At 44.6% G+C, this 14,344-nt stretch overlaps 1 protein-coding gene across 1 annotated transcript; it reads left to right on the top strand.

Moving 5' to 3' along the window:
* The first annotated feature begins 438 nt into the window (after positions 1–438).
* HNRNPU (heterogeneous nuclear ribonucleoprotein U) lies at positions 439–13,714 on the top strand. The gene is made up of 14 exons (XM_072331019.1): positions 439–1,406; positions 2,279–2,390; positions 2,519–2,592; positions 4,735–4,874; positions 6,269–6,368; positions 7,302–7,414; positions 7,795–8,058; positions 8,275–8,394; positions 8,841–8,969; positions 9,320–9,488; positions 10,025–10,264; positions 10,729–10,931; positions 12,127–12,198; positions 12,587–13,714. The coding sequence occupies exons 1-14, from the start codon at positions 677–679 to the stop codon at positions 12,638–12,640; spliced, it is 2,520 nt and encodes an 839-aa protein (XP_072187120.1). The 5' UTR covers positions 439–676; the 3' UTR covers positions 12,641–13,714.
* Positions 13,715–14,344: the final 630 nt, after the last annotated feature.

The raw sequence follows: 14,344 nt of genomic DNA, 5'->3' as shown, positions 1-14,344 counted from the left end.
AACCCTCGACAGGCCTCAGCGTGAGGGAGGGGGCAGCTGTCCCTTGCTGCGGCCTACACGCAGGCCCGGGGCGCCTTTAGCCGGCCTGAGGCCTCCGACCCCGCAGGCCCCGCGGCCCGGCCGGGTTAAGGCCGCAGCGCGGCGCGTCGGGGCCAGGCCTCCAGCCGTGCGCGCGGCGGCTTCCCGCCGCCTCCTGCCCAACATGGCGCAGGTACGGCCGCGGAGCGGGACGGGGAGAGCTCGTCCCCCGGCTGTGCCGCGAGCCCGGACACGGCCGCGTAAGCTCGGGAGGCCCGGCGGAGCCGCCACGCGCCTGAGGGCGGCGGGGGCCACGCGGCGAGCCGCGCTCGGACGGGTATTTACGGCACGGGTGCGCGCGGGCGGCCGTTACGGTAGCGGGGGAGGGGGTTGGGGGGGGAAGGAGGGACTACGTGCGCGGGGGCGGGGCGGGCAGTGCTGCGTGCTCGGCCCCGCGAGGCGCGTCTCCCTCGCGAGCTCGGTGAAAGGATTTGGCGCCAGGCGGGTCCGCTCTGCAGCTGCCGCAGCCGCACGAACCAGCCGCGCCACCCGCCCACCGCCTCCCGCCGGGGCCTCGACCCAGAGCCGCCGCCGCCGCCGCCCGCCCGAGCCCAGAGCCGCCCGCGCGCCGCCCAGGGATCGAGCCGCCGCCGCCGCCATGAGCTGCTCGCCCGTCAACGTGAAGAAGCTGAAGGTGTCGGAGCTGAAGGAGGAGTTGAAAAAGCGGCGCCTCTCCGACAAGGGCCTCAAGGCCGACCTGATGGAGCGGCTCCAGGCCGCGCTGGACCAGGAGGCCGGCGGGGGGGGCCCCGCCAGCAGCGCGGCCGAGCCCGGCAACGGCAGCGTGGAGGGGGAGGCGGCCGAGAGCGGCGGCGGCGCCGCGCAGCTCCGCCAGGGGGGAGGCCTCGACCAGGCCGCGGCTTCGGCGGCGGACGACGACGATGAGGAAGGGCTGGAGGCCGCCGATGGCGACGCCATGGAGCTGGGAGAAGAGAACGGCGAGCGGGCGGGGGCCGGGGGCGGCCCGATGGAAGAGGAGGCGGGCGGCGAGGAGGAGGAAGAGGAGGAGGAGGAGGACGAGAACGGAGACGATCAGGGCTTCCAAGAGGGGGAGGACGAGCTGGCCGACGAGGAGGAGGCCGCGGCCGGGGACGCCAACGGGCACGGGGAGCAGCAGCCCCAGGCCCAGCAGCCGACCCAGCAGCAGTCTCCGTCGCAACTCGCGCCGCGCGCCGCCGCCAAGGAGGCCCCGGGCAAGAGCGCTGCCGGTGCCTCGGGACCCGCGGCGGCTGCCTCCGCCGGCACGGCCGGCCCCGCCAAGCAGCAGCAGCAGAAGAAAGCGGAAGGTGGCGGCGGAGGAGGCCGCCCCGGGGCCCAGGCGGCTGGGGGTGAGTGTGCGCGGCGGGAAGGGGGGGGAGGGACGGAGCCGTTAATCCCCCCCCCCCCCCCCTCCGCCGCGAGGAGCGGGGCAACGGGCGGCAGGGGGGTTTCCGGGGCGCGAGCGGGCGCCTCCCCCGGGGGAGAGGGCGGGGGGGGAAGCTTCTACCGCCCCCGTGCCGCGTGGTCCCCTCGAGGCCGCGCCGGGCCCGGAGCCCCGCGGGGGGCGGGGGGTCTGGGGAGCGGGACGTGCGCGGGGCGGGGGAAGCAGGGGCGGGCGCAGGGAAGGGACCGGCGGGGGGAGGGGCGGGCGCCGAGGGGCCGCTGGGGCGCGCTGTATTGTGCTGAGGAGCGCCGGGCGGCGTGACGTCACTTCCGGCCGGGGCTCCGCGGGATGGCGCTGGGAAGGCTTGGTACAATGGAGGCGGGCGGAGGCGGAATCCCTGCCCCGCAGGCGGCCGGGCGGCCCCTCGCGGAGCTCCCGCCGCGCACGGCGGCCGAGAGGCGGCGCCGTCGCGCTCGGCGCGCCGTCCCCTCGCGAGCGGCCCGGAGCCGGCGGGGTGCGGGCCGGGCGGCGCCGCGCTGCTTTGTGTCCGCTCCTCCGTGGCGCACGGGAACGGCCCGGGCTTTCGCTCGGCCTCGCCGTGCGTCGGCGGTCGCGTCCGTGGCGGTTCGGAGCGGTTTAGCGGATGGGTTTCGAGTCCGCGGAGAAAACTCGAAACGATGATGTTATTATTGTAGTGAAAAACGGGATTCTTCCACGAGCTGCTATTGTTTGCAGTTGGTGCTCTTGCGATTTCTTAAATCGAAAGCATCGTTATTGGATTTTATTTCCGACTAAAGAGTTATTCCGTGCTGTTAAAGTCATCGATTTTTGTTACAGGAGATGGCAAAACGGAACAAAAACCTGGTGAGAAAAAGAGGGGTGTCAAGAGACCACGTGAAGACCACGGCCGTGGATATTTTGAATACATTGAAGAAAATAAGTATAGCAGGTAAATAAGCTTTCAATGCTGGGCACCATTTGATGAGTGAGGAGAGGTAAGATGGGCTTAGTCTAGGAAAGCATTTCCTCTTGCACTGGAAGAGTGCCTGGCTTCATTCTTCACTGTTTTTTTCTTAGGGCCAAGTCCCCTCAACCACCTGTTGAAGAAGAAGATGAACACTTTGATGACACAGTGGTGTGTCTCGATACCTGTGAGTACCCATCTTTCCTTTGGTCTGCAAAGATACAGTATTGCCTTTAATCTTAGAGCCCCGCATTTCAGAAATATGGGGTTAAAGTGTTTGGTGATTTACATTACCAGGCAACATAGAAATGTTTGTTCCTTGCACCTTAGCATACAAAAGGTACACGAGTCTTCATATTAACAATATTCAGCTAAATTTTTACCTGGAAGTATGTGAGGTGCTAATTTGCTGAAGAAGTCCTAACTGAAATGGTAGTCTTGCATATGGAAGAACTGACTGAGTGTTCAGTATGTATAGATGATGCTTGAAACAACCTGAGAAATTGATAACAGCACTTCAGCTTCTCACTTAAAGTACTTATAGGAGATAGGTATGGTAGTAAAACGCCATGACTGAGTTTCCTGCATAACTCACTGAAGTCTTACTGATGTATCAGCAAGTGTGGGGTTTCTTCTGCTGTTTTCTGGCAAATTAACAATCAGCTTAAGTCTTCTGGAAAAAAAAATCAATGATTTATTCATGTATTCTGAGACTTGGAGGTGGTGTGGAGATGATTTGTGTAAGTACTACTGTGGTACACCGTGACCAGGGTAAAAAACCTGTGTGTTCTCATGGGTAAGTATAAGTTGTTACTGTAGAATTTAAAACTTCAGGTAATGCATTAACTTGTCGGATTCTTAAAATTCCATGAAATGAGACCTTAAGTTTGGCTTCATTTGGCATATTTACTAGTAGTTTCAGGTTTTTTCTTCCTGAGAAATGGAAGGAGGAATTAGTTTACAGCCACGTATTTTGCTGAATATGCCATTCTCTTCTAGCTTCCAACTTGGTGAGTAGCCATCTTTGTGGGAGTTCTTAACTCTCCCATTAACTGACTAGTAGCTACTTCTGGTTATTGTATCTAGTAGAAAGTTCTGTTACCGACAAACAGTAACTGAAAGTGTCTGCAGGCTGTTGGGAGCATTCAATCGAGCACAGCTTTAAAGAGTGAATTGTTAACAGCTTGGCTCTCTCTTGAGTATGACCATCCACGTGTAAGAAGTGTAGTGCTCTTAAGTGCTTCTTGTGTCATAGAAGAACATTTTTGCTAGAAATTCTTGTGTGTTGCTTTAAAAGTAACCTACACCGTTTTATTCTGCAGATTGCTTTTCTTTGGTTTTCCTACTACAACTAGAAGTATTAATGGGAATGTTTAAGTCCTAACTATAGCCGCAGATGGCTTTGTGCAAACAACATCTGTTTGAGAATTACCAGTAATACAGGGGCAACTGCAGTTTAGTATGTTTGGGCATCACGTAGAGTTTCTGCTAGGGTGGAAGATACTCTGGTTGCTAATTTTACACCTTTCTTGTAACTGTCAAGTAGGTTCAGAGTTTCTTCTGCACTTCATGTTACCACTTTGTGTTGTCATGTTGAAAGCTACTGGAAGATAAATTAGAGACTTTACAGTGCAGCAGTCCTGAAGATGTCTATATAACAAAGGTTCCATTTAAGGTCCCTAGGGTTTTCTCAGGATGTAGAGTTCATACTGCAGATGATGATTGGTTGGGTTTTTTTGTTTTTACACAAAATGAGCTCACTTATCATGTGCTGTGTGCTTAACTGACTTTATTTTATTGGCTTAATCTAATTGGACTTGCTAAAGGACTGTATATCTCCTGAAGATGGTACTACTTCCAGTACTTAAACAGAAATACCTGTGTTTGTACATACTGCTTTCAGACATGAGGGGTAAGGCTTGACAAAATGTATCTAGCAAGTAGCTCCAAGAGCAGCGTGCGTATTCCAGATATGCTACATTGGATAACTGACGAAAAAGGTTGAAATAGATGAGATGGAAGCCAAGTATTGATGCAGATGGGGGGCAAAAAAAGCTTGGGAACTTAGTAGTGGAGGATGGCACTGTGCAAATCGTGTTTGTTGTTAGTTGCGCTTTCCTCAGTTCTTTGGTGTGTGTCCAGTTCTTCTCCTGAAAGATGGTTAGCCTTTACCAAATGGCAGCTTAAAATCACCTTGGAAAACTGGAATCACTTTTAATGCATGAAATGAGAAAGTTGTGCTTTGTTGGTGTTTGGGTTTTTTGTTTTTTTCTTTTGTGGGTTTGTTTTGCTTTTTTTAACTGAAGTAAGCAATGATTTTTGTTAACAGATAACTGTGACCTGCATTTTAAAATCTCAAGAGACCGGTTTAGTGCTTCCTCACTGACCATGGAAAGCTTTGCTTTCCTTTGGGCTGGGGGGAGAGCTTCCTATGGAGTTTCTAAAGGCAAAGTCTGCTTTGAGATGAAGGTAAGACTTTTGTTTTTGTGGGAAGCTGTTTTAGGTGTTAAATATTATAGTGTTTATATTTTGTTTCAGTCTTAGATCTTAAAGAAGGCATTATGTAATGAGGCTGAGAAATGACTCGCAATGAAAGATGTCTTAATGTGCTAAACTGCTTCCTCTCTTTAAGAAATTAATGTGAAAATAAAGCTTTGTTTGATATGTAAACGTAACTTCCTGTCATAGTTTTGAACCGAGAATTTTAGGTGGCACTTGATGCACCAAAACATAAAGAATTAGAATAGTAGTGGGAAGCTCACTTGTGTACTTTATGAAGATTACAAAAAGTTTGGATTTACCAAAATAACAACAAAAACAAAATACCCAGGGAGTTTGGAGGCTGCCCTACAGAGGTCCCTTTTGGCCTGAATCATTTTGCCTGGTGTACACAAAAAAATGTGAGTACTTAGCCAGCTCTTGAACTTAGAGATCGGGAGTTCCCTATAGGGTTGGAATGGAAAAGAGCAGTCAGCCTTATAAGAAACAGATTCCTCCCACTTGTCAAGGAAGAAAATCAGGAGTCACAAAGTCAAATATCTTTATTTTTAGCAGCGTTAAAGCCTTATTTGCTGAAGACGTGTGTGGATATGTGCTTATTCTGTTCACTTTTTCCACTACTTCCAAATCGGAACTGCTCACATGCTAAGTTGGTAGTGATCCCATTCATGGGTGACTATAACTCTGGGAGGACAAGAACATGAAACATTGTGCTTATTGTCTTGTTACTGTTCAAGCTTTTGGTCACATGACTCAAGTGTCATTTGTGGAAACTGGTGGCCATGTGATTTTTTTCCTACTTAAATTTGATGCTGTTTTCTAAAAGGCGATTAGAGGAGCTTCAGCTTGCAGTGCTCTCAGGCGAGATCTTTGAATCTGGTTATGTTGTTTGGTGGTTGGCAATTTGCCTGGGATCTCTGCTTTCTCTGGAAAAGGGTGTAGTATTTCCCCGGCTCTGTCTAGAAAAGTGTTCTCATCTCATGCCACACTTTATTGGCAAAGCAATTTGCTGTTAATCCCAATGCTGTAGCAGAGTTTCTAATTGATTATATTCCTTGCGGGCTGTAATTTTAACACAGTATCAAGAGGGCTGATATTTTTGACTATCAAGAGAGTGCTGTGAGTAAGTGCTCTGAAGGTATATGATGTTTTGCATCTCCATCAGTCAAGAGGTTTGAACGTTTAGTGACTGCTCTGTGATTTCACAGGCATGCTTAAGTCTTGTATTTAAGCAAAAAAAATATTATTTGGACTTGTAAAGATGTAACCAGAGACTAAAGGTTCTGGATGTTACCATTGCTTCTTTCTTGTTGGAATCTTAAAAAAACACACTGAATAACTTTTGATGAATAATTTAAAAATAGGTTACAGAAAAGATTCCTGTTAAACACCTGTATACAAAAGACATTGATATACATGAGGTGCGAGTTGGCTGGTCGCTGAACACAAGTGGAATGTTGCTTGGTAAGACCTCAAGTATTTCTTCTGTGTTATATATTGTCTCCGTGGTTGAAGTTTTCCTGTCTGACTAACAGAAAAGCAGCTGTAAAACTGAACGATTGTAGCCCATGTGTTTTGAAAAGGGGTTTGAGTTATTCCCTGGACATTGTGGGAGTTTAGTACTGGGAGCAAACAAGGTTAGCTGCTCAAGATTTTGAGATTATAAGGCTTACTCAGGGAAGGAAAATTCATAGCTAATTGTGTTACTATTCCTTGGAGTTGGGGCAGATATCTTATTTCGAAACTGAGCTGGAACAACAAACAACAACTTCAGTAGATAAGTGGGAACAGATAATTGCTGTATTTTTAACTAATAGCTGCTGATGAGATATGTCGGAAAAATGTGTACAAATAGGGGCATTCTGATAGCAGCGACTTTCTAGTTATAATTACTTAAATTCCATCTGAGTTCTTGTGTTTGACATTTGCTGTTAGCTTGTTCCTTGCAGCTTCATCCTCAGCTGTCGCATAGGCTGAATGTCTGCTAAACTCCCTTTAAAATGGGGAGGGGTAAGTGCTACTGGAGACTTAATTCAGAAATGCCTTTCTGACTAACTGCATTACAGGTGTACTGATTCACAAACAGGTCTTCAGGGTTTAAAAATACTTACTCGTGTCTTTAGCTAGAAGTTCAGCATTTTGTCACCAGGAATCTGGAACCAGTAGCATAAAGCTTTTAAGGTTAGGGTGTGGAAAAAACTGTTGTTCAATTTTAAATGACACTATTGAATTCTTAAATGCAAGAAACAGCTGTAGCTATTCTGGGGGTGATGGCTTGTTTTGGCATCAATGAAAACATTTAGAACAGCAGTTCACTGAAGTAATTGTGAAGTGATTGCATTTCTGAACAGCTAGAAGAAGATAAGGATTTTTAATAAGTTTAAATTTCTTGTTCAGGTGAAGAAGAATTTTCTTACGGCTATTCTCTAAAAGGAATAAAGACATGCAATTGTGAGACTGAAGACTTTGGTGAGAAGTTTGATGAAAATGATGTGATTGGATGTTTTGCTGTAAGTTTTCTCTTAAGTATTCTTTTGAGGAAAAACATCCTTTAATTTTCAGGCTGCTTTGATGTGAGAAGTGGTTGATCAAACCCACAGAAATTTGAAGAAAGACAAGTTATTTAACATACTGAGAAGGTAGAAGTAGCATGTATAAGCAGCAGTGGCTGCTGTCAACCTTTCTTGTGTTTTCCAAGGCTTTGAAAAGAATAATCACATCTTAGCACAGTCATTGACATTCAAAGACTGTTCCCCAACTTAAGGATTTACTTCATTTAATAATTGTGTTATTAGAAGTTAAATAAATCTAGCTAGTGTGGTGAAATATTAAAGCGTTTTTATGCAATGTGCGTGTTTTTACACAAACTAATGCTTTGTCTGTGAAACAGAATTTTGATGGTGATGAAGTGGAGCTCTCATATTCCAAGAACGGACAAGAGCTTGGCGTTGCATTCAAAATTAGTAAGGAAGTTCTTGATGGGCGCCCACTCTTTCCACATGTTCTCTGCCATAACTGTGCAGTTGAGTTCAACTTTGGTCAGAAGGATGAACCTTACTTTCCTGTACCCGAAGAGTATACCTTCATCCAGGAGGTCCCCCTGGAAGACAGGGTTCGAGGACCAAAGGGACCTGAGCAAAAGAAAGATTGTGAGGTAAGTTTCCTGGTTATCTCAGAAGTTGTTGAGGAGAGTTGAACCGAAGTGTTGTATTTTAAGCTGTTATTGAAAATTTACATTTCTGTCTGAAGAATTTAATACTCAGTAGCTTGTGACTCTCTCCTTACTAGATTTCCATTAGGGTTGCTAGGCTTAGTTGCTTATTAAGGAACATCTGTGAGCTAGCATCAAATACGGAATGTGTTGTAATAGGTGGTGATGATGATTGGATTGCCTGGAGCTGGCAAGACTACATGGGTAACTAAACACGCAGCAGCAAATCCTGGGAAGTACAACATTCTTGGGACAAATACTATTATGGACAAAATGATGGTAAGTTGATCATTTAAAGACTTGCTCTAAATCCAAGGTCCTTGGCTGCCAGGGAATTCCCTCCAGTCTAAGTAATCTAAGAAACACGTGATCATTATTTGACTGACTGTGAGTGTTAAAGATGTTAGTGTGCTGAGCTACTTCTCATACACAGCGTAGCCAGATTCTGAAGTCTCTTTTGTAATAAATATCAATCAATAAGTAATTGATGTTTACCCATTTGTTTGTCTCTGTCCTCAGTACAGAAGATAACAGCTTGGAATCAGTAATACAAGTATGTCTTAGATTCAGCTGTATCAATTCACCCAAATTCTTTGCTTATAAAAAAAAGAAATGAATCAGAAGTTTGTGTTCATGTATTTTGTATCCCCGAAGCCAGTTGAAAATATAGCAAAGGAAAACATCAGTTGCATGTATTGAGTCTACTATAACTCAAATTTCTATAGGTTGCAGGTTTTAAGAGGCAGATGGCAGACACTGGGAAACTTAACACACTGTTGCAGCGAGCTCCACAGTGTCTTGGAAAATTCATTGAGATTGCAGCTCGTAAGAAGCGGAATTTCATTTTGGATCAGGTAGAAGCTTCAGTAAAAAATTGTTAAGGAATTTTGCTATAGGCTGTAATGTAGTAATTAAGTGGGATTAAAGTTATATTTTAATAGCGGTTGTTTCACTTACTGATTTAATGTGCAAAGTTGAGATGCTACTACAAATGCTTTTCTGAACTTCTATGGGATGTGGGAGGAATAGTGTAACACTTTGATATGAGTTCGTTCGTAACTTTGCATTATGCAGCTTCTTTATATCCAGTTATTTGTAAACTTCAATGCAAGCTCTTGTAGAGGTGAAGTCTATACACCATAAGTTGACTTCCTTAACTCTTACAATGACAGCTACGTGTAGTAAGTTACTGCATTTTTTTCAGACAAATGTGTCTGCAGCTGCGCAGAGGAGAAAAATGTGCCTGTTTGCAGGCTTCCAGCGCAAAGCAGTTGTTGTTTGCCCTAAAGATGAAGACTACAAGCAAAGAACACAAAAGAAGGCAGAGGTGGAGGGAAAAGATCTTCCAGAGCATGCAGTTCTCAAAATGAAAGGCATGGAACATAATCCTATACTGTGTTTTAGGATGCTGAATATCTGCTTAAAGGATTAAGTAAACCTGAAATCTAAAAATTTACGTTATCTTAAACAGTTGTACTTAAACAAAACTGGAAGACTATTGTAACTTGTAGGACAACACTATATTGTGTTCCCTCTGCTGCAGTCCTTAACACTACTCATTTATGCTGATATGCTTCATGCAGATGCACAAAGCTGTCTTGGCATAAAGTGCCCTATTTAAGTGACATATTTGGCAGAAACCGATGTTCTGAGTGGAGGCTTATAAAGGGAAAAAAAAAAGCATAGGCAGAATGCTTTCAAGGTTTGGAACAGTACTGGCAACTCCATGGAGACCCTTTTATTTCTTTTGTCACTCTTACCTTTCTTTACTGCTCAAATTACGTAATTTTGTCCCTATGCTGAGAGAATGTTGGGGGTGGGAGGAAGAATGAGAGAGAAAGGTGGTTAAATGCAGCTTGAATTGTAGCTGAATGGAGATGCTGAATACTCAGTGTTTTTGCAATTATAGGGAACTTCACACTGCCAGAGGTAGCAGAATGTTTTGATGAAATAATCTATGTAGAGCTGCAAAAAGAAGAAGCTCAGAAACTCTTGGAACAATATAAAGAAGAAAGTAAGAAATCTCTTCCGCCAGAAAAGAAACAGAACACTGGCTCAAAGAAAAACAAGAAGAGCAATAAAAATCAGTTTAATAGAGGGCAGAGGGGGCGTGGAGGATTCAACATGCGTGGCAACTTCAGGGGAGGAGGTGAGCCTAGAAATAAGCGTATAAACTTGGGGATAACAGATGGTGAAAATAAGAAACGAAAGCTTGTTCTCATTGAATTGCATCCATTCTGTGACAGTATCATCGATTTTGGCTCCACTAAGTTTTTAATAGCCTGACTCTTTAGTGCAAAGCTAATTTTCTGACATGTTACTACTGAGCTTCACAAAAAATGTTGCTGTTTGTGTAGTTTGAGGTACAGTTCTTTCAGTAGATTTAGTGCTTCCTTGTGTAGAATGCCATATTAAGGGGGCATTTCGTATCTTTACATCGCTTGGCCATCATTGGAAAAAAGGTTATTTTGAAGTCTTTGCATTGGAATTTCTGCGATTAATTTTGGCATCTTGTTTTTCACCCTTATTAAGAGTCTTTGTTTGAAGCTGTAGCTGCGTGAGAAACACTTAAGGCCTAACAGATACTTGAATTGAGCAAACTTTTCTCTGCAGTCCCAGGCAATCGAGGTGGATACAACAGGAGGGGAGGCAATATGCCACAGCGTGGTGGTGGTGGAGGTGGCGGTGGTGGCGGCAGCAGCGGTGCCATTGGCTATCCTTATCCTCGTGGCCCTGTCTTTCCTAGCAGAGGTGGCTACTCAAACAGAGGAAATTATAACAGAGGTGGAATGCCCAACAGGGGAAACTACAACCAGGTAATGCTTGTCATGGAGGAGTTACTAGTTGATATGCAGTACTCTGGATAGTGTTCTGTTGCTGACAGACTTGTTAGCTGCGGATAGTGGCAAGCTTGGTACACTTAGTTCCACAGCAAAAGATAGAAGTTTCTAGCTAAGAGTACATGCCTGGAGCTGTAAGAAGAGTAAATGCTGATGCAGTGGTTTCCTAGTAAGCCTATCTTAGTCCCATTAAAGCTGAAGATTTTTCTGTTTCTGTTCCATTGTAAAGCATTTCATAGTCTGAGCTTCATTTATAGAATGTGGGGCTGCCCCGTGCAGTTTATGTCTAAGTCTGGCTTATAGTCCAACAGTTTAAATTTAACTAGAGTTGGGCACTGCTTTTGGTAGTGCACAAGTTGTTCAGAAGTCCATATAGGAGCAGCCATACAAACAAGTGGTTTTGTTCCCTCATGCTGTCCAACCTGCAGTATCAGTAGTATCAGTAGTTGCTTGACCTTAAGGGCAGAGTGTATCTGTTTAGAAGATAAAGTGGACTGCATTTAAAGAATTTTCTGAAAATTGCTCTGGAAAGAGTCTTTGTATTGCCATCTTGTACCAAATCATGAAAGACATACTAGCCTCAGTCTGAAACTGACAAAGTATCAGTGAAAGCACTTGAAAATATGATTTTGATTACTGAAGAGCCAGCAGATGGAGCCCAAGCTAATAAACACGGCTCAGGTTTGTCTAATACAAATGGGAAATGCAGTATTTTATCTTAGATAGTCTTTTGTACCATAGCTTTTATTTAAAGTTTTGTGATCTTACTCTTCTATTTTAAGTTGTATGACCCATATCCTTTTGTCCGATCAGATAACATCCTTATAGCAACTACAGTCTTCCCTAACTAAAAATAGGCAAGCTCTAGTATTTTTAGTTGTCCTAGTGCAGTTTAGTAGCTGGATATAGGGTGAGTCAAAACTGGATTAGCCAGCTTTCCAAACCATTGGCAACTGTAGTCTGAGTCTGGGGTAGAACCACCGGCACTAAACAGGCAGGTTGTAAGAAGCAGCTGCTTGAGGCAGGCTTTTGGTATTTAACCCAGACCCGTTACTGATATTTGAAAGATTGGGTATAGCGCGTGTTTTGGTGGCGGTAGAAGGATTGGTGTTGCTGTGTTTCTGCAAAGTCTGCGTGGATGAGGTAGCTCAAAACTGTTGTCCTCTTGCAGAACTTCAGAGGAAGGGGGAATAATCGTGGCTACAAAAACCAATCTCAGGGCTACAACCAGTGGCAGCAGGGTGTAAGTAGTAATAACTGAACTTTTTCCTCTTAATTTGACAGTTGAGTGTTTCAGAATGCTTGGACATAAATGTGTAACCAGCACCAGAGAGCAGAATCTTCTAATGCCAAGTAATATTATAAATAGTTCTCTCTGCAAAGCTTAATCTGGCTCGATATATCAAGTATCAGCTATGGTGCATCGGTCTTAATGGCATTGAAGTATTTGGCTCTGTTACTACTGTGAAATGAACGTAACCGCCTCCAGTTGTTTTGGGATTTGCTGCTATTTGAGAGGATTTTAATCTCAAAAGTTCCTGGAGGAGTTAGACATGTGTTTGAAAACTTGTTCTGTAAGAAGTGTGTTATGTACTAACGCGTTAAATTAACTATTTATCCATTTATTGCAGCAATTCTGGGGTCAGAAGCCATGGAGTCAGCATTATCACCAAGGATATTATTGAATACCCAAATAAATGAACTGATACATATTTCTCCCAAACCTTCACAAGAAGTCGACTGTTTTCTTTAGTAGGCTAACTTTTTAAACATTCCACAAGAGGAAGTGCCTGCGGGTTCCTTTTTTAGAAGCTTTGTGGGTTGATTTTTTTCTTTTTCTTTTTTTTGTACATTTTTAATTGCAGTTTTAAAGTGATTCGTAAGAGAACCTCAGCATTGTGCACGATAAGAGAATGTGTCAGTATTTCAGGGTTCTACATTTTATCTGTAAAATGTGACTTTTTTTTTTTTACCACAACAAAAGTAAAACGTTGCTTTGTACCTGGTGTCTTTTTATTAAAGAATTTTCTCCTTTTTCCCCCATTTACCCCAATTTCTAAGAAACAGTCGTGAGTCGTGTCACAAATACGATCGAAATACGAGCAACCAGATTCGTGTGGAGGCTCCTTCGTAGCCCTCATGAATATATAATGTAAAGCTCCATATTACACTCCATCCTCTCTATAAAGCTTTTGGGTGGGGAGGAGGGAAGGGGGAGGTAAAAGTTTCTGGCAATAAACTAGGACTTTTTTTGTAACATTTGGAACTCAATAAGACTGGGGGTGAAGAGGAAACCTGGAGCTAAATAGTGAAGGTGGAGTGTATGTAGAAGCTCTTAAAGTTGTAAAACTTGGTTGCGTTACTTGTGGAGGCTCAAACTTGTGAAGGTACACCACCATAATTTCTTTTCCATTTGTTCTGCATTTTGATTCTGAAAAGAAGCTGGCTTTGCCCATTTCTTATTAAACAAAACTTGTTGTAAATCCAGTTGTCTAATGGGATCTATATGAAGTTAGCTGTGTGTCTGTATAACTTCCCCACCAAATACTGTATACCTAGTGTGCTTGTAGTAGTTACTCCACCATTTTGTAAGCTAATGAAACTGTGAGTCACCCATTTTATATCTAATTTTTAATCATGTCGATTCTCAAATGGGTGTATCTCCTTAGCCTGCTGATTCCTTTTCTCTTTAAAGAAAGTGGGTGGAGAAATTTAACTCTAGACGTTTGTTTGCAATAAAATAAATTCATTTTACTCTTGCTTTGGGATTGTTGCCATCAAGGTCTAAAATCCCTTTAACGCTCTAAAGAGGAAGAGAATGTATGGAAGTGACCATGTCGGACAGTTCTGAACTCATTACTTTGTACATGCTGAAATACTTGTGTTTCTTTAATTCTCTAAACCAGTGGTTGCTCTGTTAGAGGTGTGTCACATGTATAATCTCACAGCTTAACGGTTACATGTGTAGGGCAGAAGTCTGAGTTTCACTTGCATCATGTAAATCCACTTAATCTATTTATTGTAAAATAGAAACTAGGGAAGAAGTAGAGGAGGAAACCGCAGGGAATAGAGGAGAGTTGTCACAGAATTACTCCTGAAGCGAAGCAGAGCGCTTTAACTGCTGTTTTGTTCAGACTTATGCTTTTGTAAAACTGTAGCGATAATGTTAGCTAATAACTTAGTGCATCTTAATGCCATGAGTCAGGGAAGAAACACAACTGCTTGAAGTTGGCCTGACAGCATACGTGCGAAAACATTGCTGCCAGCAGCTGGGAGTTGGAACTTGTGTGCCGAGTTCCTGCTGGCAGTGTACAGTAGATTGCAGAGGCTTACCAGCAGCAGCGTAGAGCTAGAGGCAGTGTAGTGTGCTTGAAACCTTCCTCAAATGT

The sequence above is a fragment of the Excalfactoria chinensis genome, chromosome 3 (assembly GCF_039878825.1).
Source record: "Excalfactoria chinensis isolate bCotChi1 chromosome 3, bCotChi1.hap2, whole genome shotgun sequence".
Classification (NCBI taxonomy): Eukaryota; Metazoa; Chordata; class Aves; order Galliformes; family Phasianidae; genus Excalfactoria; species Excalfactoria chinensis.
The sequence above is the reverse complement of the archived record's forward strand: the minus strand, read 5'-3'. Positions and strand labels throughout refer to the sequence as shown.

Bases quoted from the DNA above. Each gene is read 5' to 3' on its own strand.
- HNRNPU (XM_072331019.1), top strand. From the start codon at position 677: ATGAGCTGCTCGCCCGTCAACGTGAAGAAGCTGAAGGTGTCGGAGCTG. The intron at 7,415-7,794 runs GTAAGTTTTCTC...TCTGTGAAACAG, and splicing joins ATGTGATTGGATGTTTTGCT to AATTTTGATGGTGATGAAGT. The intron at 9,489-10,024 runs GCATGGAACATA...TTGCAATTATAG, and splicing joins TGCAGTTCTCAAAATGAAAG to GGAACTTCACACTGCCAGAG.